The sequence below is a fragment of the Haemaphysalis longicornis genome, unplaced genomic scaffold (assembly GCF_048455015.1).
Source record: "Haemaphysalis longicornis isolate Haplotype H1 unplaced genomic scaffold, Haemaphysalis longicornis Haplotype H1 scaffold_14, whole genome shotgun sequence".
Classification (NCBI taxonomy): Eukaryota; Metazoa; Arthropoda; class Arachnida; order Ixodida; family Ixodidae; genus Haemaphysalis; species Haemaphysalis longicornis.
In genome coordinates, this window is record NW_027526245.1 from 28471025 (window position 1) to 28498122 (window position 27098).

Here is a 27098-nt window from a genome sequence, read left to right on the forward strand (position 1 = left end):
TGGCCCAAGTTTCGTTTGGGCGCGTCCAGTAAGGCGTGGTTTCCTGCTCCATAATGTGGCCCCGGAAAAGCTCCCTAGTTTACTAGTGCTGGTTTTAAGTGCCCTTTCGGGGCTCGCCTTGTCGTCGTAGCTCCCTCGCTGGCTGGACCCAAGTAGAGCCATACCGCGTTCCGTGGTAGCAGCTGTAGTCGCGCCGTTCCACAGAGGCTTCGAAAACCAGGTGGTTTATGTAGTCATAAGCGTTCGACACTCGTAAACCGCTGGCACTTTTCATACATCTGCCCGTGATTTAGCGCAAAGAAAACTGCAGGTACTATCGTGATAAATTGAAATACGAACAACGGAGCGCATGGCCTTCAGTACATTCCTCGCATCGTGGCGCCGGGGCGGGTATGCGCAGTGCTAACAAGTTACGCGAGAACCAGTTGGGCTTGTTGGTACATAGTTAAAATGGTTGCAGCGCAAAAACGACGACGGACGAGTGAGGAACAAACGGGACGAGCGCTAACTTTCAACTACTTTATCTGAGAAAACACACGTGAAATATACGCCGGTCAGGAATGAAAAAACCCATAGGCAAGTAATCGCTAAAAGTGCACACACGCAAGTACACTAGTTAATCATCGCCGACATGAAAAGTCACGCAGGAAGGCCAATTCTTTATGCGTCAGAGCCACTGAAGGCGCACTTACACAGTGTTCCCTCAGCCTGGCTATCTCGGCAGCTTCGATAATCTCCCGAACCGTCTTGTCTTTGCGGGTGCGTGTAAAATCGGGAAGGCAGCCACAATCACGGCAGTGGATACCGAGGTGGCCACTCACAGCACGAGTCACATTGTAATCATGCTCGCGGAGCCTGTCGTTAGTGCAGCGGCCCGTCTGGCCCACATACTCCTTATCGCAGACCACAGACCCCTTATCGCGGACCAAGGGTATCGAGTAGACGACGCCCTGGTTGCACTCGACAAACCTATTCTTGTGATTAACAGAGCATGATTGGGGTTCCCTCGTGCCTCCATTGACGCGTTTGCATAGCGCCCCCAATTTGTTAGGCGCGGAGAACACTACGTTGACGTTCCCACGTCTTCCTACCTTTTTGAGGCGGTGGGATACGTCATGAATGTATGGGATGACCACTACCTTTTTCCTATCTTTTTCGGTTTTCTGGAGCTGCTGGGCCTGTACCTGAAATCCACGTGTATAATGTATGATGGGTGCGTCTACCTTCAGAAAACAGGCGTTTGCATCGGCTCATGCCTAGCGCCAGTCTTGAGCGACCTGTTTCTAGCAGAGAAGGACAGAGTTCTCGCGCGCACTTTGGAGGGCACTTATGTTCGGAAAGTGTTTCGCTACGTGGATGACTATCTTATTCTGTGTAACACCGGGCTACACCCGCCACATGACATCGTACTTGATGTGCTCAGGAGCTTTCGGCAGTGCCTTGAGCCTTTGGAGGTTACCCACGAGGTGCCTGAGAATGGCTCGATCATGTTTCTGGATCTGACGCTCACGTTTTGCAGAGGCCACGTCTGCTGGAAGTACGAGACTAGGGCAAACAAACCGTTACTGCCTTACAAGTCTGCGCACTCCAAACTTGTTAAGAGAGGTGTTGCTAACTTGTGTTTAGGTAATGCTTTGAAGAAATCCTGCCACCATGCTATGCGTTCCAGCCTGTATCAGCAAGTGGACCGCTTGTCGTCAGCGGGGTATCCTACAAATCTGGTCGTGTCTGTTGCCGAGCGCTTGAAGAAGCAGTTGAGCAAAGTGCCGAGTCAGGGGGACCTAACCGAAAAAGATAGGAAAAAGGTAGTGGTCATCCCATACATTCATGACGTATCCCACCGCCTCAAAAAGGTAGGAAGACGTGGGAACGTCAACGTAGTGTTCTCCGCGCCTAACAAATTGGGGGCGCTATGCAAACGCGTCAATGGAGGCACGAGGGAACCCCAATCATGCTCTGTTAAGCACAAGAATAGGTTTGTCGAGTGCAACCAGGGCGTCGTCTACTCGATACCCTTGGTCCGCGACAAGGGGTCTGTGGTCTGCGATAAGGAGTGTGTGGGCCAGACGGGCCGCTGCACTAACGACAGGCTCCGCGAGCATGATTACAATGTGACTCGTGCTGTGAGTGGCCACCTCGGTATCCACTGCCGTGATTGTGGCTGCCTTCCCGATTTTACACGCACCCGCAAAGACAAGACGGTTCGGGAGATTATCGAAGCTGCCGAGATAGCCAGGCTGAGGGAACACTGTGTAAGTGCGCCTTCAGTGGCTCTGACGCATAAAGAATTGGCCTTCCTGCGTGACTTCTCATGTCGGCGATGATTACCTAGTGCCACGTGTGTTTTGTGTACTTGCGTGTGTGCACTTTTAGCGATTACTTGCCTATGGGTTTTTTCATTCCTGACCGGCGTATATTTCACGTGTGTTTTCTCAGATAAAGTAGTTGAAAGTTAGCGCTCGTCCCGTTTGTTCCTCACTCGTCCGTCGTCGTTTTTGCGCTGCAACCATTTTAAAGTTACTCGAGTTCGTGACCAACCTTGATAGGGAAAGACCAAGGTATTTCCATCGTTTGTTTGGCGCTCAGCCATCGCCTCCTGAATTTTACAATGCCTAACGCATCGCCCGCAGCCCAATTGGAGTGAGTGGTACACCTGCAATGCCCATATGTCGCAAGGTGGGGCCCCGAGCTGAACCGGGATTACCCGACCGTAAGTGAACTCGAGAGCGGCTTGTGCCTGGTTGCCAAGGCAACCGATGTTCGAGATTGCCGGACCGTTAGAAAAATCAGACCCGCGGCGGAGCACGTTATTTCAACGTTGCCGCTTTCCACGCGTAGCCCCGAGATGAACGGGTCACGTGACTAAAGCGCTGGGAAGGCTAGCGATTGGGGGAGAGGGGCCGGACTAGAAAAAGAGGGCTTGGTTGGCCGGTCGGGCTGATGTGTTTGGAATTGTAAAAAAAATCAAAACATCCCCCTCGCGAGGGGCGCGATCAAATGCAGAGCATTTCCGTGGGGGGCGTGCCTGCAAGTCTTATGGATTACGTATTGGTTGTTGTTGTTGTAATTGTTGTCTTCCAGCGTAGACATTGTCGATGAAGTCGATGGTGAAACGTGAAACGTGCCGTGAACCCCCTGCCGCGGCTATGACGCAACGTGGAGCGGCTATGGCGCAGCGTGGCGCGGCTATGACGCAACACAATCCAACACAATCCACTTTAATCCAATCCAATCCAAATCCAATCCAATCCAAGCCAAGCCAAGCCAAGCCAAGCCAAGCCAAGCCAAGCCAAGCCAATCCAATCGAATCCAATCCAATGCCCTTCGCGAGAGAGTGTTATAGCGCCGAAATCGCGCCACCACATGAACGCGAACCGAACGCGGCGAGAATGTGTTGCGAGCGGAGATAAGGCGAGGAGGACGCGGGGGAGAGGGCGCACCTGTGGCCGACGGTTGAATGAGTCAAGGATATAAGGCGCGTGCGTAACCTTCCATTCTGTGTCGGCTCCGTGGAGCAGTCGGTAAAGTGCCGTGTACCTTGCGTTCCACCCGCAGAGTCGTGGGATCGAAACCTGGCGCCGGAAGGTATTATTTCTTTATATAGTGTAGGGTGCGGACTACGTAGTGATGCGGACTACGGACACCAACGCGGGTGACATCGTGAATTACTAAAATGCTTTGCATTTAATAGAGGAGGCGATGGCTCAGCTCGCAACCGAAAATTAAAGAACCATAGCCGCGCGCGCCGTTTTCACTCGTCGCAGCAACAAAGTTAGATAACGCTTGCGTGAGCGGCCGCCGAACGCGGTGGGAAGGGAAGCCAAAACGCCTACACGCTGAACGACGGTGTTTCCATACCAGTGTTGACAAACTCTAGTAACTTCTTCGCACTGCGCATACGTGGCCCGTCGCGGCCCGTGCTGAAAGCAAGGCGCTCCGTTGTTCGTATTTTAATTTATCACGAAAGTACATTTGAGGCAAAACATGCGGAAATAACCAGCAGTTCCAGCATTATTTAGTTAGGAACGGTCGTTGGGTTGGTTTTTACGATTGCTGGCGAAAAAATGTGGCAGTGCAACGCCGGCACGTGCGGTAGGAAAAGTAAGCACAAAAAGACCACAAAGTCCCGCTGGCGTAGTTTCCGCAGTTAACGTAGAAAGCCGCAAATCACCAGCGTGCGTCAAAAAGCACGAAACGCGTTACGTCGACTGTGTGAGCAACGTCGTTACGAGATTCCGCTGTCGTGCAAACGCTCCTACATAGGACAAACAGCACGCTGCCTGAACGAACGTCTGAGGAAGCACGCCAACAAAGTCAGGTCTTCGAGAGGCGGCAAGTTGTCAGCCCACTGCTCTTCCTGCGGCTGCACCCCCCGGTTCACAAAATGCGCTACACTCACCACTTACCGTGGGTGAAGGGAGAGGGAGATCCTCGAAGCCTACCAAATCAACAGGAAAGAAAGCGAACCGTATCAACGAACCGTCTGTGTCATTGCTGGATTATTTATTCGCTTACCTACGTGCTAGTCGTCTGCAAGTAGTCACGCGGCGGATAATATTGTCGTTGCCATAGTAACTAATCTGCTGCTATCACCTGTTATGTTGAAATTTTATTTCGTTTTTTTTTTCATGTCTTTTCTTCTCTTCCCTTAGTTTTTCATGTATATTTTCCTGCGAAATAAAATCGCACATTTGTTCGTCAGCGCTTCTGTAGTCTGTTGCTTCCTTAGTCCCGTCTTCCGCGCTGTTTTCAAATGATATGATGTACCAAGAAGACCTTCAGTTAACTCTTTTGACTTTGTTACCACTGCTGCTCCTCCTTCTCGTGTTCGTGTTGGTTCTGTCTAAAATTTTAATGCATCGCGAATCCCCGATGGATCCCCGAATCCCCGAATCCCGACATGTCTGAGCCGCGTGTCTTTATTGTTGGTACTCAGTTCCCGGTGAGGATTCGTAAAGTTGAACACATCTCTTCACTGCCTAACCCTACACCATAACAAGAATAACACTTCCCCATCCTGCGCTTTGTGATTCCGTCTTGGAACCTTGGTATGGCCGTGGTACAGTGTAGGCGCTCGCATACGCTGGTGTTGGTTCCCATCCATGCTGGCATTAAGCAGAAAAAACACTGGTGCAGCTTGCATTAGCACTACAAGGCTAGAGAAACACCAGGGCTAGCGGCCCCCTCCCCTGGTCGGAGACGCTGCTGTTGAATATCACATGGATTTCCGAACTTGCCGCTGAAAGTGCTCTACGACTCAGAGGGCCGAATCGTTTTAAAAAGTCCTCAGGCTTTCGCGTTTGTACATGTTGTACAGGGGAAACAATTTTTTTGTTCGGCATAGATAAGGCACATTGGAGATTAGAGGAATGATTTTGTTTTTTCCAACACTGAAACTTTCGTGTTGTTTGTTTTCGTGGTGGTAGACCGAATTAAACTACAAGAATTGATATTCCATGCAAAAAGCGCGTAATATATGTCAAGTTTCACTCTTCTTGAGAGCAGCACGCGAGCGCGAGACAGGGCTTCAGGCATGGCAGAAAGTTTTTTACATATGCTGTCTACATGAGCGTCCCAACCAAGGTGAGTAGAAAAAAAGACGCCAAGAATTTGATGTTGAGATACTAAGTAAATTTCGTTACTGCATTTACAAGCGAGTGTTAAAATTCGATTGGTTTATTTTTAGCTTTGAAAATAATTGCTTTTGTTTTCGCTGTAGTACCTTTTATTTTATTTAATTGCGACCCTAACTGGAGCTTTTCTAGCACGTCATTACATTTCGCAATTAAATTTTGCTCCGTTGAACACTCTGGGCTTGGCTTGTGTACCCGGGCCGTGCTTGGTTTGTATATGTTGTTGCACACTGCTATCCCCTCCCGCAGCGCGCGTGCCAGGCGGCCAAGGAGAGGGTGTACAACCAGACTCTAAGTGCGAACTACAACGCGGGCAGGAACTTCACCACGTTCAGCTTCTGCGGCAAGACGGTCAAGGCCAGCACGCAGGACGTGGCCAACCTCACGGGCTGCCTGGACCACCGGAAGTACACCGAGTACTCCTTCTTTCTGTGAGTCACCGATGCCCTCCCACTCTTCCTTCCAGCATCTCCCTCTCGACCTTTTTCACAGCCGTCCGCTCTACGGGATTAAACTGCCCGGAAACGTGGCATCCCAACAATGAACACTAAACCAACCTTAGAGTCTTGTCCTCCGCGATGCAAAAATGGAACACACAAACCGGAGAACTTCGGGGTATTGACATTCCGCAGAAGGTTCGCGTTACCTGGAGTTTAAATATGGGCGATCAGAGCGACTTATTTTAACGTAGGCTGAGATATGGTAGGTATTTAACAGAGAACTTCCTACCGCCATCACGCTCAGAGCCGCAATTGCTCTGCTATTAAGAAATTTGAATAGTTGAGATGACCCAATGCGAATAGTGTCAGGTGCAACCTCCACCCCCTCTTTTTTGGAATGGTAAGAAGGGAGTCGCCATGGCAGCAGGTTGAACCGAGTGAAATGACGCCCAGAAAAAAAACATAAACACTCGGCACACAAAAGCCAAAAGCTTAGGGAAAGCCAAAAGCTTAGGGAACGCATTCAAGACAAATCCCTACGGTTTATTTACAATACGTATGGCAGGCGTGTTTCAGTTAGACAACTACGTACCGGATCAGGACTTCCAACACGACAGGCACGCCGGAAACTACATCGCCTAAAATTTCTTTTAAACATTGTTAACAATACCTTAGGAATAGCCTTTACACCTACATGCAGTATAATACATCGCGTGAAACACGTAACAAACATGCGAAGACAATCGAAATGCCCCGCACCAAAACTAATGCTCACCGTTTTTCTTTTTTTTCCACGAACAACCAAGACAATCGAAATGCCCCACACCAAAACTAATGCTCACCGTTTTTCTTTTTTTCCACGAACAATATCGGATTGGAATGCGCTGCCACAAGCTGTCACTGAAATTGTGACCCCGGAATCATTCGTATCATCCATCAGTTCGTACTTTTAACAAACAGGGCCCGCAAGACGCCAACGAACGTTATCGCCTCGCGTTGGGCAAACATTGTGCACATTTCAACTTGTGTGTATTTTCTTGGAAGCCGGGATGTACCTACCCAACAGTCAGTCTGTTTTCTGGTGTGTTACGCGCTCATCTTTTTTTTAACGACGATAGTCTTTCTTGGGCTACTTAAACCCAGAAATTTTGGTATGTCTGTATGTCTGTATGTCTGTCCGTCTGTCTGTCCGTGACTCGATTCAGCCACCCGGCCAAAGCAAAACAATGCCTGAGCAATAGTCTTATATAGTCACAGCTAAATCTACCCGTCTATGTCCGGTGTAATGTTCATACTTGTCAACGTTGTTGAAGAAGAACAAGACATTACGCAAATGTGCAACAACAAATCAATACAGAAGTGATATTTGCAGTGTTCCTTTATAAAAAAATCAAACATGCTTGACTTTTGCGAAGTTAAATACTTCATCAACTGCAGAAAAAGAAGTCACTCCGCCGTCGCCTGCTGTCGCACGCGCCACTATAGCTTCTGGCGCCATTTTAAGAAATCAACCGGCAACATTTATGCAAGGTTCCACTAGATAGGTTCCACGTTCTGCTTACTCCACGGGGAGTAAGGAAACGCGGTTCTATAAACGTTGAAGTAGGGCGCCTCGATTAACGCGCGTCTTCGCCGTACGGCAGCGTTCGCATCGAGACACCCGGTTTGGAGCAGTGAAACGCGGGAAATTTAAAATGATTGAAGCAGACCTTTGGCGTCTTTACCTTGTGAGGAGTGCGGCGCAAGAGGGACAACATGAGAGGTGAGCGGGAAACCGAAGGGAGGCATTTACTTCGCAAAAGCCGATAAAGACTATCGTCTTTTGACGGCATTTGCAACGAAAGGAGCAGATACGCGGCCAATTTTTTATTTTTGCTTGCTCCTGCTCCGAAACTTTGTGATGGATGTACTTTACCAAGAGTGCTTTTGTCGGCTATGTTACGCGCTATTTTTTTTTCGGACTGTTGGTTTTCTACTCAGAAAACTTTGTCTCCCTTGTTCGGTTACGTGTTTCGCTGTACCACGCGGGTTCTCCGCTGCACCACAGTGCTGAATGTATCAATATGTAACCACTCCTGCCTTGGCTGCCAACAGGTGCCTGGCAGTATATTACAAATAAATAAATAAATAAATAAATAAATAAATAAATAAATAAATAAATAAATAAATAAATAAATAAATAAATAAATAAATAAATAAATAAATAAATAAATAAATAAATAAATAAATAAATAAATAAATAAATAAATAAATAAGTAAGTAAGTAAGTAAGTAAGTAAGTAAGTAAGTAAGTAAGTAAGTAAGTAAGTAAGTAAGTAAGTAAGTAAGTAAGTAAGTAAGTAAGTAAGTAAGTAAGTAAGTAAGTAAGTAAGTAAGTAAGTAAGTAAGTAAGTAAGTAAGTAAGTAAGTAAGTAAGTAAGTAAGTAAGTAAGTAAGTAAGTAAGTAAGTAAGTAAGTAAGTAAGTAAGTAAGTAAGTAAGTAAGTAAGTAAGTAAGTAAGTAAGTAAGTAAGTAAGTAAGTAAGTAAGTAAGTAAGTAAGTAAGTAAGTAAGTAAGTAAGTAAGTAAGTAAGTAAGTAAGTAAGTAAGTAAGTAAGTAAGTAAGTAAGTAAGTAAGTAAGTAAGTAAGTAAGTAAGTAAGTAAGTAAGTAAGTAAGTAAGTAAGTAAGTAAGTAAGTAAGTAAGTAAGTAAGTAAGTAAGTAAGTAAGTAAGTAAGTAAGTAAGTAAGTAAGTAAGTAAGTAAGTAAGTAAGTAAGTAAGTAAGTAAGTAAGTAAGTAAGTAAGTAAGTAAGTAAGTAAGTAAGTAAGTAAGTAAGTAAGTAAGTAAGTAAGTAAGTAAGTAAGTAAGTAAGTAAGTAAGTAAGTAAGTAAGTAAGTAAGTAAGTAAGTAAGTAAGTAAGTAAGTAAGTAAGTAAGTAAGTAAGTAAGTAAGTAAGTAAGTAAGTAAGTAAGTAAGTAAGTAAGTAAGTAAGTAAGTAAGTAAGTAAGTAAGTAAGTAAGTAAGTAAGTAAGTAAGTAAGTAAGTAAGTAAGTAAGTAAGTAAGTAAGTAAGTAAGTAAGTAAGTAAGTAAGTAAGTAAGTAAGTAAGTAAGTAAGTAAGTAAGTAAGTAAGTAAGTAAGTAAGTAAGTAAGTAAGTAAGTAAGTAAGTAAGTAAGTAAGTAAGTAAGTAAGTAAGTAAGTAAGTAAGTAAGTAAGTAAGTAAGTAAGTAAGTAAGTAAGTAAGTAAGTAAGTAAGTAAGTAAGTAAGTAAGTAAGTAAGTAAGTAAGTAAGTAAGTAAGTAAGTAAGTAAGTAAGTAAGTAAGTAAGTAAGTAAGTAAGTAAGTAAGTAAGTAAGTAAGTAAGTAAGTAAGTAAGTAAGTAAGTAAGTAAGTAAGTAAGTAAGTAAGTAAGTAAGTAAGTAAGTAAGTAAGTAAGTAAGTAAGTAAGTAAGTAAGTAAGTAAGTAAGTAAGTAAGTAAGTAAGTAAGTAAGTAAGTAAGTAAGTAAGTAAGTAAGTAAGTAAGTAAGTAAGTAAGTAAGTAAGTAAGTAAGTAAGTAAGTAAGTAAGTAAGTAAGTAAGTAAGTAAGTAAGTAAGTAAGTAAGTAAGTAAGTAAGTAAGTAAGTAAGTAAGTAAGTAAGTAAGTAAGTAAGTAAGTAAGTAAGTAAGTAAGTAAGTAAGTAAGTAAGTAAGTAAGTAAGTAAGTAAGTAAGTAAGTAAGTAAGTAAGTAAGTAAGTAAGTAAGTAAGTAAGTAAGTAAGTAAGTAAGTAAGTAAGTAAGTAAGTAAGTAAGTAAGTAAGTAAGTAAGTAAGTAAGTAAGTAAGTAAGTAAGTAAGTAAGTAAGTAAGTAAGTAAGTAAGTAAGTAAGTAAGTAAGTAAGTAAGTAAGTAAGTAAGTAAGTAAGTAAGTAAGTAAGTAAGTAAGTAAGTAAGTAAGTAAGTAAGTAAGTAAGTAAGTAAGTAAGTAAGTAAGTAAGTAAGTAAGTAAGTAAGTAAGTAAGTAAGTAAGTAAGTAAGTAAGTAAGTAAGTAAGTAAGTAAGTAAGTAAGTAAGTAAGTAAGTAAGTAAGTAAGTAAGTAAGTAAGTAAGTAAGTAAGTAAGTAAGTAAGTAAGTAAGTAAGTAAGTAAGTAAGTAAGTAAGTAAGTAAGTAAGTAAGTAAGTAAGTAAGTAAGTAAGTAAGTAAGTAAGTAAGTAAGTAAGTAAGTAAGTAAGTAAGTAAGTAAGTAAGTAAGTAAGTAAGTAAGTAAGTAAGTAAGTAAGTAAGTAAGTAAGTAAGTAAGTAAGTAAGTAAGTAAGTAAGTAAGTAAGTAAGTAAGTAAGTAAGTAAGTAAGTAAGTAAGTAAGTAAGTAAGTAAGTAAGTAAGTAAGTAAGTAAGTAAGTAAGTAAGTAAGTAAGTAAGTAAGTAAGTAAGTAAGTAAGTAAGTAAGTAAGTAAGTAAGTAAGTAAGTAAGTAAGTAAGTAAGTAAGTAAGTAAGTAAGTAAGTAAGTAAGTAAGTAAGTAAGTAAGTAAGTAAGTAAGTAAGTAAGTAAGTAAGTAAGTAAGTAAGTAAGTAAGTAAGTAAGTAAGTAAGTAAGTAAGTAAGTAAGTAAGTAAGTAAGTAAGTAAGTAAGTAAGTAAGTAAGTAAGTAAGTAAGTAAGTAAGTAAGTAAGTAAGTAAGTAAGTAAGTAAGTAAGTAAGTAAGTAAGTAAGTAAGTAAGTAAGTAAGTAAGTAAGTAAGTAAGTAAGTAAGTAAGTAAGTAAGTAAGTAAGTAAGTAAGTAAGTAAGTAAGTAAGTAAGTAAGTAAGTAAGTAAGTAAGTAAGTAAGTAAGTAAGTAAGTAAGTAAGTAAGTAAGTAAGTAAGTAAGTAAGTAAGTAAGTAAGTAAGTAAGTAAGTAAGTAAGTAAGTAAGTAAGTAAGTAAGTAAGTAAGTAAGTAAGTAAGTAAGTAAGTAAGTAAGTAAGTAAGTAAGTAAGTAAGTAAGTAAGTAAGTAAGTAAGTAAGTAAGTAAGTAAGTAAGTAAGTAAGTAAGTAAGTAAGTAAGTAAGTAAGTAAGTAAGTAAGTAAGTAAGTAAGTAAGTAAGTAAGTAAGTAAGTAAGTAAGTAAGTAAGTAAGTAAGTAAGTAAGTAAGTAAGTAAGTAAGTAAGTAAGTAAGTAAGTAAGTAAGTAAGTAAGTAAAAGACACCCTGCTTTCAGTCCCGGCCACCTTATAAATTCTTCCACCTTATCAGAAATGCTAAAAAGTGTCTCGAAGAAAGTGTCTTTTTCTCTCTTGCTAAAAATATCTGGCTTGAACCCATGTCATGTGCACGAGGACGTGACACAAAATTGTCTAGGAATGAGAAAAAAACGAGACAATGATTTTCCCCAACAACACTGTTCATAATACGCACTACATAAATCGAGCACTCAGACGTCTAATGCTGAGAAACCTCTGGAATACAATTTAGCAGAGAAACACAGTGTATTTAATAACACTGACAACAAAGCTATCAGTAGACCTCAAAATCTGAACTAATACAAAAAATTTACTTACCAGCAACGGATTGTCGTTCGAGAGCGGCATACATAGTTCCTTCCTTTCAAAACCTCGTACAATATACGACCACGGTACGCTACAGTTCTTCAAACTCCAAAATACGAGCACAGATATGTTGTTGTCGCCTTCGTAGTCTAATTGATTGACTGGAATATTCTTTGATTGAGCCATCAATTTATTGAACAGTTGGTTATTTGATGGATTTACTGAAATTATCATATAAACTGACTGGAAATACCAAAATAACGGATTTCATTATGGTTTTACTTACATTAATTTCATTCCCTCAGGTAATAGAGGGTTAATGGTTGATTTGATCAGTCGTTTTAATGACTGTTCTACAATACACCTCTGCGGCAAGTGTAACTACCGGCGCGCTTGATTCGAGCTTCACGCTACATCCAGGCTTGAGCGACTACTTGAACGTCCTTTGTTATAGCTATGTACAGGGTTAAAGGCAAGTTTGTCAATCCTAACGGTAAGCTTAGCAACCTCCAAAGAAATATCACAGTTCGGGGTATTGGTCGTCAACGTTACACGTCAGGGCGTACTGTCATTCCTAACGTCGGAGACAGCGTATGCGCGCATACCCTTCTCTCGTTCCACTCCATCGCAAGCTGTTCGGGTGGCTCCTTAAAAGGGCATGCAGACAAAATAGAAGTTTGCTTTATTTCAGAGATATCGTGCTTTATAGCGCCCAGTGCTTTTTGGGAAGCAAACGATGCTTTATTCACTGCGACATTATTCGATTGATTAACTGCGGGGTTTAACGCCCCGACGCAACGCAGGCGAATATTGGAGGACTCCGGATTAATTTTGACCACCTCGGGATCTTTAACGTGCGCCGAAACCTCGCACACGAGGGCATTGTTGCTTTTCGCCTCCATCAGAAAAGCGGCCCCCGCGGGCGGGAATCGAACCCGCGTCCTCGCGCTCAGCAGCGCAACGCCTTAGCCGCTGAGCCACCGCGGTGGGTACTGCGAAATTAATCGATTTAAGTTAAAAATCTGACGCTCCCTCCAAATCCTGTGTTAACGACGTCTGCTATGACATCATGAGAATGGGTCTTAAAGCTAAACATGGTGTGAAACGGAGGCTTGCTTACCGTTAGTCAACCTAGATGGCGCCATTATACCACAGCAGTGCCCCTTCTTCATTTGCTTTGTTTTTGACCGTATTTTTACCTGGCTTGTTTTTGTTCAGGAAAAAAGTAATCGTTTCGTGAAACATGGTGCTCGTTCGACAATATGATCCCGTAAGACGCCGTCGCTTGCGCCAACCGGCCAGTGTCACCTGAGACAACCCGAAAGAGCCGCAGTGCTGTGCAGCTAAAACAAGCATAGTGCACGCAGTACCAACAGCAGTTCGTGCCAGCACTTCTGTTTACGTGTGCTTTCGTAACTTTCCCTCTTTATCCCACCATTTTTACGGCTAGAAACTGAATGTGCCTAAATTGAAGGGGAAATAGCTTGTTCGGCAAGCTTATAAGCTCGGCCTATTGTGCGTTTGCTTTTAGGGGCCTCGGCCAATCGCAAAGCTGATGCGCATGACATCACAGGTTCTTTTCGCGGAAAATTAGCTAGAGTCATTCGCATGCTCATTCTTTTTTCCTACTTTTGTAGCTTCTCTAAGCGAAGTTAGTCTAAAACGGTGTCAGTGTGATTCTAACGAGGCAGACTTTCGAATGAACCAAGCTTGGGTTTTGTCTGCATGGTCTCTTTAACAACGGGAGCTTCGAACAGACCTTCAATAATTGCGATTTAACACGCGAAATGGCTACAATCCGCGTTCAAGTGAATATTTACCGAAGTAGGCCTATTTTAACTTGAGGGTACGGTACAAACATGGTCAAGCAATCCTTTTTTTTATTCTTTGCTTACTTCTGACTCCTCGTTGCCTCTTAATGGCACCCTCGACGCACCAGCTGTGATGCAACCGCCGCTAGACCCACAGCTGCGCCGATATTCATAGGTTCCATGAAATAGTGGAGCCAATAGGCGTCTCCAACGCAGGGGGAAAACGGCGGTAGATCGGCGGAGTCGCGCGGATTACAGTCGTGTCGTCGCCATGCGTCGTCTCAGCGAGCTCCAACGCGGCGTATCCTCGGCGGCACCAATTCTGGTATCCTCAATCCTACCTAAGAGCTGAGCTCATTTTGCAGCTTAAGTGCGTCTCTCACACGAAACGAACGACGCTGAAAAACACGAAGCATTTCGTTGAGGCGGCAACGCTCCGCGCACAGGACAGCCGCGACGACCTGCCCGCACGAATGGACTTACAATGTGGTATGACGATAATTGGAACACTGAAATTTTTCTGAGTGCGAAGCGCTGCTCGATTAACGCTCACACACCACACAAAGGTCGTATTTCGGGGTCTATTTTGTTTCACACCCGAACAACGACAGTACTTGCGGTATTTTTGCGTGTATACCCCGTCCCAAAAATGTGAAAACTTCAGTGGCAAGGTAGGGACCGGATAATACTTGGGTTTTTTTCCTTTAGTGCAGTTTCAACGCAATGCGCGTTGTGTTGTAAAGCTTCTACGGAGAAACACTGGCTAAGCCTTCCATGGCAGCGATTGCGCCAAACATAAAAGCACAAGGGAGAAAAAACAAGTACTCTAACAACCGAATTTTATTAGTGAATTGTGACTTTCGGCTTCCAATCAGTGTACTCTACTTGCTAAATATACGCTTTTTCTGTGTACATAGTACGGAATGTGCTGTTTGAGCCGTAGCTTTGGTGAAGCCTTTCCTGTAATAAATGTGCGGGCAATACGCGAGAATTTTTCTTTTCCAGCGAACTGAAAGGGGGGGGCTGATTGTATGTAGGGGTGGGTTACGCGTGAAAATAAATTACCGGTGTATTCCGAAAGCCAACGAAAAGTGATTTTTGCCTATGGGAAAATGGCGCCCTATTTGGAGAGAGAGAGAGAGAGAGAGAGAGAGAGCAAATCTTTATTACAAAAACGGGTTAGTGAGGGGGAGGGGGGGGGGGGAGTGGCGGAGGACCCGAGGTCCGCCGCGACCGCCAGAGCTCGGCAGGTGGCCAGCACTTGGCTAAAACACTGAAAAAAACTGAAGGACTTGTATATCCCACAACCGCTACCCGCAAATCTCACTTCAACTTTCTACATGGGAGCACCAAATGCAGCCCTCAATTCCACTATATCTATAGAGGAAGTGAAATCGGCCATATCAACCCTACGCCGGCACACAGCCCTGGGCCACCATAAAGTAACAAATACGATACTTAGATATCTCAATGACGATCTCATCACGCAGCTTACCGATTTCTATAACCAACACTGTACGTCAGGTACCCTTGCAGCAGCCTGGAAATACTCGGACATCACGCTGATAACTAAACCGGGCAAACCGTCCCCTATACACAACCTCCGCCCCGATTTGGACGTGCGAGCCAGTAAAAGCTGATCGTGGAAGGACGGCGCCACTTGGGGTATGCAGAGCGAAACGGACATAGTCAAGACAGACAGGAATTTGTGTCGGCATTGAACGGAATGTCAGCAGGCTTCGTATGAAAAACTGTATAGTGAGGCAGCCCGAGAATCGATGGTCAGCACTCAGTGTTGATTTCAGTTTGTTGGGTTTTATCTGTGTTTTACTTGTGTGTTGATGAATAACTGCGAGATTCCGAGTGAGAGTGAGGACCACGTCAATATTTGTGTACAAACGTTTTGTTGTTGTTGATTTGGCCAATGAGCGGCCTAGAAGGCGTAATGAGGCAATTGGTGTTTTATGGGAGACAGGAACCAGAAATTAGAAGCTGGAGACGAAGGTCAGTCGACCGAACGAGAGGGAACGAGGGCAGATGCTGGACGATCCTGGCAATTTTGGAAGGAGTATTCGAGTATTTTCTTGCCTCTAGGTCGTTATTGTAATATTTTAATTCTTATGTCTTAAAGTATAACCAAATGTCACCGCCAGTAAATTAACATCTCACTCCTAATTAGGAGTCGGTGATCCTAAGATCCTACAATATCAAGAGTCCTCATCGCTGGACGAAGCATACTATCTTAGTGGCAGGACTACAGTGCTACTCCTGCGGCTCTAGACAACCGGAGTCGCTGCAACCGCTCTTGCCACGGTAACTAAAGCGATTGTTCCCGGCCAATTTTTGTCGCCGCCGTCGTTCTTGCAGCGGAATATGGAGGCTCACGTTGCTTGACTTTCGAGCGTCAGGTCCTACAGAAATGCGTTTTTTTTTCATTTCCACTTGCCAAAGCATGCACCACTGCACATATAAAGCTTAGTTGCCACCGGAGCTGGAGCGCTGCCGCAGCCTCCTACAGCGCTGTTCCTACTGAGGCCACCAAAAGACATGCTGGATGATAACCTAATTTCGTTTGGCAAAGGACAAAGTCGTGGTTTAAAGCCCGAACCCTAAAGGTTAAATCATTCTGGAAGCCGATGCGATCTTCGAGTACAGAGCGGAACATACGCCAATGTCGCGTTTTCGAAAAGCCTTGTTTGAAAGCGATTTGGTACAAGCGTAGGCAGGCACTACCGGCAGAAACGAATTGAAGCTTAAAATTCGGCGTCTCGGTGACAGCGCGTGATCGGATGGTGTGCCTCCCTCCCCCACAAACGAAGCTAAGGTCATCCGCCATGACTGAAACCTGCACATTTGTGAAGTGTTATTGTAATCGAGAAGCAACTACAGCAAAGAGCAAACGTCGTCACCCTCGCTTGTTTGTCTTCCACGTTTTCAAACCGCGGGAGGTGGTCGCTGCATTCTCATCACCAGCGTTTGTCGTCCCAGTGGTGAATGGACCTATTCACCCCATCCCCCCCTCCGCTTCCACGCGAGATCACACACGTTGTCACAGGCGGAGGATAGACGAACCATGACTAGTCTGGATGCCGCTTGCTCGTAGGCTGTGAACGAAGGGCCTGTGATTATTTCGCAGAAACCGCAGTCATTCGGAAACTCTACTTCCTCGTGGCGGAAACTTCTGCCATCTTAAACCAGCACCTTCTGGAACTTAACACGCGAGAACGGTTTTAGTGTGAATATACACCAACTTCTGTCTCCTCACACATGATCTTTAAGCGTTTCGAATGTACAGGGATTTGAACGCGCAGCAAAATGAAAGCTGCACTGCTTAAACCGTCTCCCATTCCCCTTCTAAAAGCTTCACGCCATAACTCAGCGCTCCCAATAGTACAATACCGTGCGAATAAACGAGACGGCGGAGAGTTCTTTCAGCCTGACTAGTTTCTCGTACTTTCCTCCAATCAAAATCGTTTATTTACTGTCGGTCTGTAAGAAAATCACCCCGCGATAATATCACAAACTTAGAGAGCAGCGGTAACGAAGAGAACCAGCCGGGGCGCAGCGCTGTTCTGCCTGGCGTGCTCATTAAATTTCATAATAATATATACACCATTTTCCATAAGCAGCCGGGAAAGGAGGAAAATATTCGAAAACCAGTTCTCTCGGCGGCCCGCGCGCCTTCCGCTTCCGGCGGACCAGCGTTGCCTGTGCGCGCTGGGCTGCTAACATCCATAGAGTTTTATACTAATATACACTAGAGGGAAATCTGTCGCTGCAGTCGCGGGCCGCCGTGGGTGGCGCCATTGCTGCTAACGACATTCCCCGCCAGCTTGGCTTAGCTAGCCATACGGCTTATTTTTTGTCTCAAAGCCAAACTCAACAAAAAAAGTAACATTTTTTTTTTCATCGTACATTAAGCTTCGCAAAAACTACTGACATTTTGGAGGCTCAATTTTATAATAACAAAACAAATTTCATGAACCATCTACGGTAGTATTGCTGCTTTTTTGCAGCCATAGCCAACGTTTCAGCCTGTTCAGAGCCATGCCAAGGACAAGTGGAACGTACCTGCCGGGTACATGACGGCACACTCGCTGAAGCGCAGCTCCCCTAGACAGTGGCGCCAGATTTCCCTCTAGTATATATTAGCATGAAACTCTATGCTAATTTCGCTCGGCGCGGTGTGCTCCGCTGCGTAGTTCAGGAGTGTTTCGCACCGTGCGCTTAATTTTTGGCGGCACTTTCAACTGGTTTAGCCAATGCTGCGATGTCGTTCAAGGCGCAAACGTCGCTTGGTCAGAACTGTGCGGTGGTGGGTTATCGAACAACCAGAGAAATCGAGAAAAAGTCGCCGAGATCACGCATCTTCACGACTCTCCCTGGAGAAAATACAATGCGTTTGCGGCGTGTTTTTGCTGCATCGCTTCCCAAGGGACACCGAGTTGAGATATCTGTAGAAGCCGTTGATAAATCACAACGACTTTGTTCCAACGAAGAACTCTAGGGTTTGTTGGGTGCACTTGGGCGGCAAGCAGACGAAACAAAATCCATTTATCACACGCAAAGCTGCGACAGGGAACACAGCCTTGAAATGTTAGAAGTAACTTTATCCTTTACAATACAGCATTGATTGATTGGTTGACTGATTAATTTATTGATTATGGTGTTTAACGCGCCGACGCTTCATAGGTGATGAGGCGCGCCGTAGTGGAGGGCTCCGGATTAATTTTGACCACCTGGGGATGTTTTACGAGCGCCGATACAATACAACGTTACAATAACTTCTGGTTTGTTGTAGTAGATTTAAAATACCATATATTGTTTGGTCATTATAGCCGATTGGCATTAAACAGTCCCCTTTTCGTCTAGTCTAACCTTTAAAATCACGGTGTTTTGATTACTTTTTTTTCTGGCGAACGCATTACACTGCCAAACGATATGAAAGGATAACTATCTCCATCGCACACTGCTGGTCGATAGCAGGAAAAGCAGGCAGCCCAATGTGGAAACGCAGCTCGAGATACGTGAACGCTTCATTTGAAAACTAGCTCAACCTGTTCACAACGCGGTCAAAGGAAAAGCTTCTAATCAGTTTGCGTTGTCACGGAATCTAAGGTACTACAATTACAAAACAGTTACTGCTGATCGCGTAAAGCATTTGTGGTGCAAGCAGCGGTTTCACCAAGGTGCACTCCGAGCGACAGGCCACATGCGCTGCGCAGAGTAATACCCCTGTCACACGGGCACTTTCCATCGCGATTGAAGTGAATCGCGATCGAGTTTTTGAGCGCGCTCGACGCACTGCCGCTGCTACACGGCCCGTTTCAATCGTGACCGAAAAGGTGCACCGGTTGCACTCGTGTACGCTAGATGGCGCTAACATTGTACTTGTATACGCATGCAGTGCACCATATGCACAAGACTGCAGGAAAACTGCTACCTTTAGTTTTCTCGCTGGTGGGGACGGTGCAATGAATTTAGGCATTCAGCCGTTTTTTTTCTTTTTCCGTTTTTTTTGGTTTTTTTTTTCCTTTTTTCGTTTTTTCTTTTTCTATACGTCTTTTGTTAACTTTTCAGCTGGCTTGGACATTTCGGTGTCCGCCCGATACAAAGGGTGTCTGGCCACAACGATCATCATCATCATCATCGGCCGGGGTCGGGTAACTTCTCGCGGTCGTAGGAATACGTAACTAGGTAAATGTTACCTCACGCTTATTTGGGTCAAGTTATTTGACACAGTTTGTAGCGTTAGTTGAAGTTTTCACCTTCTGTGTCATTACTGAACGGGGACGAGAGTATCGCTGCTTTCGTTCGACTGCGCTTGGAAGCCTCGATTGCGCTTGAGAAATCAGGATTGAGTTCGAGCGGGATTGGGCTCGATCGCGATTAAAACTGCCGTGTAGCATGCGCCCGATCCAGATTGAGCTCGATTCGGATCGACTCAATCGCGACTGAAAGTGCCCGTGTGACAGGGGTATTAGGCCAATCATGATAACGATCATGATTTGCAATATTAACTCGCCGAAATGTCGATCCTTCTGCTCAACCTTAGAACAGTAATTGACTGGTTTTGCGGTTGTGTTTTTCCCCGCACAGGTAATTTCATTTCGTCAGTAACCGTCATAAGACTAGTTGAGAAATATTATATTGCATTGCAATGTCAACAGCGTAGCAATCGCCTCGTCGAAAGTCCATCGCGAGCGCGGATCAGCGTGACCCACATATGCTGTGCGCGCTCCGCATTCGACGTCCGCGCTTCCGTAAACATGACTAATCGGTGAACATAACAAGCACGGTGGCATTGAAAACACGTACTTACTCCCCGATGTCGATTTCTGTCAGTCGGTGCCATACCGGTACATTTGCATCGCAGAACTGCGAAGCACCACCGGCACCACCACCACCAGTGCTACTGCTGCTCGCAACAGCCGAGGTTGGCATTTTACGCTCTGGCGGCAAATTCGGACCGAAAATCCGTCCGTAGATGGTAGAAACAAAACAGAACACACACACACGAGCACTGCAACCGCGAAAGTAACGCCAAACCACTACGGTTCACTCAGTAATGCACGGGTTACGAGCAGACACACGGAAAGAGCGGAGCACTTAACAGCCCAGAGCGGCGGTTTCGGCGGTCGCTCCATAGACGGCGCTAGTCTGGCCAGAAAAAGCGAATGGCGGCGCCCACCTCCCGCAAGGAAAATGGTGTATACTGAGGGAAATCTGTGGCTGCAGTCGCAGGCCGCCGTGGGCGGCGCCATTGCCGTAGCGACGTTCCTCGACTACGTGGCTTAGCAAGTCATGTGGCTTCTTTTTTGTCTCGAAGCCAAAATGAAGAAAATAGGGTAACATTTTTTTCTTGTTCATCGTGCATAATGCTTCTATATAATCACTGAAAAATTAATCTTTTTGGAGCTTCAATTTTTAAATTACAAAAGAAATTTGGTGAACCTTCTACAATAATATTGTTACATTTTTCAGCCAGAGTCAACTTTTTAGCCTGTTCATGAGCCATGCCAAGGACAAGTGCAACGTGCCTGCCCGGTACATGACGGAACGTTCGCTGAGGCACGGCTCCCGTAGACAGTGGCGCCAGATTTGCCTCTAGTATATATTAGTATGAAACTCAATGCGCGTGCTGCTTCACATGCGCAGAAACGGCATGCTGAAGCTGAGCGCGAGCATCGACGACTTCGGCGGCCTTCGGTGGGAGCTGCTGGTGTGCTACATCTTCACGTGGTTCTTCATCTTCGTCTGCACCGCGCCGGGCGTCGCGTCTGTCGGAAGGGTGAGCTCCTCCGTCTAACGGCCGCTGATTCGCTTTTTAATGTTCTGCAGCTGAATTCCGCGCATTTGGGGAGCTAAATTAGCAGCTTAATCACGCTCAACCTGGCAGGCCAATAATCCCTGGCGGAAGCGGCTTTGTTTTTGTTGTGCCTGTGTGTGTACCGCAGTAACGTGAAATTCGGCGATTTCCTTCCTTTCGCGCTAACAGCGAAATGGTATTTTGGCGTCCGTTTTACGTTTATATTTGCGCACGCACTCACCACATTACATGCAGTGGCGACGACATTTTTTGAGCTTGATACGCTAATGGTTCTCACAAAATAATTCTTCATTCTGAATGTTCCTAGAAAGCTTCTCTCGATAAAGCTTTGATTGTATCGAATACTTTCCTGGCGGAGACGAAAATCGAAAGCTTCCGAGTGTCGAGATTTCGGCGCACGTTGAAGATCTCCAGGTGGTAATTAGGCCGGAGACCTCCACTATGCCGCGCCTCATGTCCCTGGCGTAGCTTCGGCGCGTTGCGAGCCCTGCCAAGGCGGGGAATTGGAATTGCATGGGGTGGTAGCAGTGAGCGGATAACGGCGGTACAGCCCATTATGGCGAATCACTGCTCTGCACTTCCGACAGCTTTCACATTGAGTGGAACGGCTTCAATTTTTTAGATGCGACGCTGAGAGCATCTCTTGCCGGCGGCCCTATCCTTCCTGTGTGCGTCCGTCGTCGTCGTCGGCGTCCGCACTCTCCTCCGCTGGCCCCCTCTCCTCTCCGATAGCGAACACTCTCTCGCGAGGGCCATTGGATTGGATTCGATTGGATTGGCTTGGATTGGATTAGATTGGATTGGATTCGATTTGGATTGGATTAAAGTGGATTGTGTTAGATTGTGTTCCGTCATAGCCGCAGCAGACGCACTGGCGCCGGCGCGTGCCCAGGTGAGAGCGAACACTCTCTCTCAATATCTGCGGATGTGCGGCCCAGCGCGCTCTCACTCCGCCGGTGGGCGGCGCTGCCCGTGGTGCTGCGCATGTGCAGTACTGTCTCTCTCCACGGTCTCCTCTCCTTCGGGCGCGCTGCGCATATAACCGGTGTGCCGCTCTCTGGCGGCCTTTCGGTCGACGGTTGCTCTCCGTTGCGCTTGAACCCCCCTCAGCATCGCATCACACCAGGGCTCCCGCGAGGGGAGGTGGGCGTAATTTTTTTTGTTAAGAATTTGGCCTGTGTGCACCCGCCACTCTAAAGGTTTTATAAATTTCAATGCCGCCAGATTGAGCTGTACATGCTTTGTCGTTCCTTATTGAACAGTTTTCGTTGGCGCGATCAATGAGGAGCGGCCATGAATACAGCGCCGGTTGCGTTATTCTGTATGAAGCTACCCAGTCGGTCACACAGGACACCAAATTCCATTTTTACTGGCTCGGGAGGGGCCGCCTACTGTAATGGGGGAAAGCCATCGGCTCGCTCTGCCTTCTCTAGATTGCGTCGAAGTAAAGTGCTGTTTACGTCGTATGACGGGCGGAGGGGGAGCGCTGTTTTCCACGTATCTGAGATACAAAAAATAACAACTTCCTACCGAAAAATTTTTAGGCAGGCTCTAAAATATGCCACAAACTCTCGGTACTACGCTCTTTCATTTAACCTGTATGTGTAAAACACGTTGAAGCTACACTCGAGTTAGAGGCGCCCGATAATCGAGGGCTTCGCATGCATTTCGATCGCACGGATATTTTTAACGAGCGGCGAAATCTTGAAGCACGTCACAGCCGCTTCAGCAAAAAAAAAAAAAAGGAAAACAAAAAAAAACACTTGCGGAAGTTTGAGAAGTGTTGAATAATTCGTCCTTCAACATTTCTCCTTTGTTCGCCACGTCGTTGGCGCCTTACCCTCTGCGGGCGGGACCGACAACTCTAGGGAGTAATTTTGGGCGTCCTGCAGGTTTAAAAGTTTGACTGCGGTTTCTATTCTGATAGGGTGGTTCGTTATGGGGGCCTTGGGTGCAGTAAGGGGTATGGCCACTTGCTCTGCCTTTGAGGCTGATCTTGTGAGAATTGTGAGGGAGTCCGGAGGTGTGCTATCCTCGGAGAGCGCTGATATGGAGAAAGCAGCGCGGCCGGGGCGGAGGGAGGAGGGGTAGCTGGAAGCGTCTATATACAGGGTATACGGCGAGGGAGGAGCTGGTGCAGCCGCAGAAGTATACGAGACTTAACTAGGAACGTTCCCCGTCTCAGCCTCCGTGGCAAAGACGCCGCCACCATGCAGCGCGGAGAATGAAGTGGGAACAAGTTTGCGCAAAAGACGAGGACGAGAAGAAAGGACAAGACATCCTCTTCGTCCTCGTCTTTCGCGAAAACTTATTCCTTCGTACGTCATGAACCAACTAGCTAGCAATCAAGTCCTAGTGTATGAACAGGAGCTTCCCGGTTGCTTTGCAGCCTGTTCTACCCTGGCCAGTCTCTGCTGCGCTGCACGGGAATCTGAGCTTTATCTGGTGCACATTTCCCGGCCCCCTCCACTGCATGTCGCCTTCACAGCCTTGCGGGCATAACAAGCGGAGTCCAGTGTTATATTGTGCAAAATAACACCAAGCGGCGCACCCAGCAAGAATTCGAGAAGACGCAGCAGCATCCCCGGAAAGACTAAAAAAGAAAAGCCCAAGAAAGCTTCACTTTAAGGACTACAAGGAGCAATTAGTTGCGTTTGAATGAACGTCAATGCATTTGAAATCGCGGTTCAATAAAAGCTAGCCTATGGGTCCCAACGATATGGCATACCCGATCTAAGACAGCTAAATGCAAAAAAGAAACAAATGCCACGCACAGAACACGAAGACGAAGAAAGGCGTCTAACTGTGATGCATCATTAAAAATTTCTGGCCATCTTCACTAACCTAAAACCTGGCAAGGGGCGAAGCAAGGGGCGAAGGGGCAAGGGGCGAAGCTGGCAAACACGTTGGCAAAACCATTGGCAAACACTCCGTTTGCAGATACGCCTTCGCGTTTTTGCCAACAGAGATGAAACCATTGGGGGGGGGGGGGGGATAGAGGTATACAGCATTGCAGGTCTCGTGTCTTCGAAGCACGAAGTTCTCTAGCGCGAGGCGTAAACGAGTGTTCCGCTGTTTTTTTAGTACACGTTTACGAAGCGTTCCCGCGTGAAGCGTAAACAAGGGCCCCGGTATTTTTTTTAGCACGCGTTACGTTCTGGCGCGAAGCGTAAACGAGTGTTTAGAAGAACTGCGAGCTTGGCTTGTTGGTAGATGTTCATGTGGGAAAAGCGCTACGAAGACGACGACAAGCAAATACACGGGGCGAAGCGGGACAATGTATTTATGTATGTTATTTGCGTAATAAATTTTCAGCTGCTAGTAGCGCTTTGTCCCGTGTACTTGCTTGTCCTCGTCTTCGTGCCGCTTTTCCCACCGTAAACGAGTGTCCCGGTGTTTTATCACCATGACTACATGAGACCACGGCTACGACGACGACATGAGACGCCAACAGCCCGATCCCCTAAGGGGGTTCACCCATGAAAGAGTTGAGGGTTCTCGGAGGAGTTTTTCATGATCTCTTACACAAAAAGCGAGAGCCGGGGCGCTCCGAAGGTGCCTCACGGTGCAACGTGCGCGCGGGTTTGTCGGTGCAGATCTCTCGCGTGGTTGGAATCGTGCCCTCGTGCCTGCTGGTGGCGGTGGCGGTGAAGGCGATGTTCCTGGCTGACGCGAAAAGCTCCGTCCTGGAGTTGCTGAGCCCCAGCTGGAGTTGCCTCATTGACGCCAAGGTACGCTCCATTCCGACACGCCGGCGATCTGCGCTTGAAAGCCCGAGCTGGCACCGAGGTTGCGAAGCGCGCGAAATTTCCCTTGTGAGGCTTTTCCTTTTAAAGGCGACCGTCATTATTGCGCTCCTTAAACGTAAAAATTTGGTCTGCCGGTATGTCTGTACGGATGCCTGTCTTTCCCTAGATACAGCCATCCGGCCAAATGTTGAAAGACTTGTTGAACGAGAATTTCAAATAGCCACAACATTTCTGAACCACTAAATTTGGAAACGTACTTCATACTTGCCCTCATTGTGGCGTAAACGAAAACATTATACGTATTTGAAACCAAACATCAATGCGCAACTGGTACTCTAACTTTCCCGTCGATTGAAAATTGATGGGTAATTGATATTTGCGATAGCGAAAAAAATATACGCGTTGAACGCAATGTTTTGACCCAAAGTACAAAAACAGCGAGCCTAGATCTCGTGGCAGTGTTCCAGATCCAGCAGTAACAAAAGATTCAAACAGATGGCGCAGCAGTTGAACGCGAGATATTTGAGATGCCTTGACCAATTTTCCCCCGTTCTTATCGTGGGAGGATCAAAAGGGAGGGGAGAAGCGCGCGAGCTGGCCGCGGGTGAGAACGGAAGTGCTTACGTGGAAGAGATGGTAGGAGGGTAAATTCTTTCGACAATATTTGCAGCGAAGTCAGCAGATACGCGGCAAATTTTCTTCTGAAGATGGACGCCATGGGCTTTTGGGCAGCCTGTAGGAACTGCTTGACATATGTTTATTTATTTACTTGTTTATTTACCTATTTATTTATTTTACCTTCAGGGCATACTGCTTTGCAGAGGGGAGGAGCTTACATAGAATAGCGAGGAAACCGTACAATGAACTCAACAAGTGTATGGATATTGTACACACACAGAAAAACAAGAAAGTTTAAAGAACACGTGGTAGATCAAGTGCAATTAACCCACCGTTAAGTGCAGGCGGAACAAGAGGAAAGGAAATTTAAAAAAAAGAGAAGTGCTCTTCATTCACAGTACAAAAACAATAAATATGTACACGGAATAACAGTTCGATAAACCATACAATAGACTGCAAAGGGATCAACAAAGCAAAAGGAGAAAATACACGCTACCATAAATTTTCTGAACAGCAATAATAAAGAGAAAGTTGCAACAAATTTGAATTCGAAAGCACTTTACGGAAACCACCAGGGCTACTAATGAAAGCTAATAAGGCAGGCAGGTGGTTCCACGCACCAGGTGTTTTCAGAAAGGCTTCATATTATTCCAAAAGTTACATTTAATGGTGGTAAGAACACGTACCTTACAACGCACATCAATGCGCATTAGCATTTTCATTGCATGTGACAGATTTTCAGTTTACGCTGTACTTTTCACGTTGCACTCATAACTTATTTAACTCGCATTGTGGATACCTGAAACCTGTTAAACTCCAGATACAATTAGGTAGAGCACTATATAGAGCACTGAAAAGAGATTTACACCGTCAAAATGAGGTGGAAGGAAATGCTGGTTAGAGAAAGAATCAGGCAAGGAATCACGTTCGTAGGTAACCTTACTGTAGTTAAAGTCACAATTTTTACTGCAGGCCACAAGTGTTTATAACTTCTTTACCATGCGACATTTATGCTAACGTTGGTCGCATCGTCATGAACGTGACGGGTAGTTGCTATATTGCGACGACCTTTGAGTTCGTCGCACGGGAAACTGGCCTTTTTATGACCAGCCCCGGGAATTTGGGGGCATATGGCAAGCGTGGGACTCGTGATTATTTTTTTATGCCGAAATGCGTCAATATTTTACAACTCAACCATCGGACTGGACTGGCATTTTTTAGAGGACTGCTGGTTGGGCGTGTAGGTGCACGTTCATGATCGGAACAGCGCTATTCATAAACGAGGACGAAGTAAGAAACACAAGGCAGAGCGCTTGGTTTTATATTTCTTGCTTCGTCCTCATTTTTGAATAGCGCTGTTCCAATCATGGGCATTTTTTAACAGATTAACAATAGGTTAAGGCGACACATTCCGCCATTATTTCTTTAACAAAAAGCTCACTTTGGGCAACTGCAAGGCCGACTCCGAAGTACCGGTACAAAAGGCTATTTTCGAGACACAGAGCTCTTTTGCATAAGGGCGTTGACTCCTGCGACACATTCCACTCTGAGTAAGCTGGAAAGAAACTCTATCTTGTGCACGTCTGACTCTAGAGTTACCTGCACGTGCATTCCTGCGTCAGGCCACAATGTCATTACGACAAGTGACTCAAGTAGCTGGATGTTGCAACCTTCCTTTGCCTATTAACGTGAACGTCCGAAGTCTGTACGAGCGCAGGGGCTTCCAAGACGGCCGCTGGCGAGACGAGAACAGCAGCGGAAGTTCCAGCTTCCGAAATGTGAATGAAGAACGAACGCAGGGCCCAAGCTCGGCTCAATAAATGTAGCAGACTGAAGTTTACAGAATGAAGGCGTGGTGGCCCGCAGCCTAAAAAATCTCGGCAAACGGCACACTGAACTCGACGTACCAGGAGGTTGACGTTGCCCGGCGGGTCGTTAGGCCAAATGTACGCCAAGCATAGGTTGTTACCTTACGGTAGCTAAGAGTGGCGTATATCTAGGATGAAACATGTACGCCCTAACACATCAGCAC

General features: G+C 45.7%; 1 protein-coding gene across 2 annotated transcripts in view; it reads left to right on the plus strand.

Moving 5' to 3' along the window:
- The window catches only part of LOC144165017 (sodium-dependent proline transporter-like), an 86672-nt gene that overhangs the window by 20006 nt on the left and 39568 nt on the right, over positions 1–27098 (plus strand). For both annotated transcript variants that reach the window (XM_077695186.1, XM_077695187.1), the window contains exons 4-6: positions 5883–6064; positions 20528–20660; positions 24296–24430. In XM_077695186.1, coding sequence (XP_077551312.1) covers positions 5883–6064; positions 20528–20660; positions 24296–24430 — 450 coding nt within the window. The remainder of the gene's footprint in view (positions 1–5882; positions 6065–20527; positions 20661–24295; positions 24431–27098) is intronic.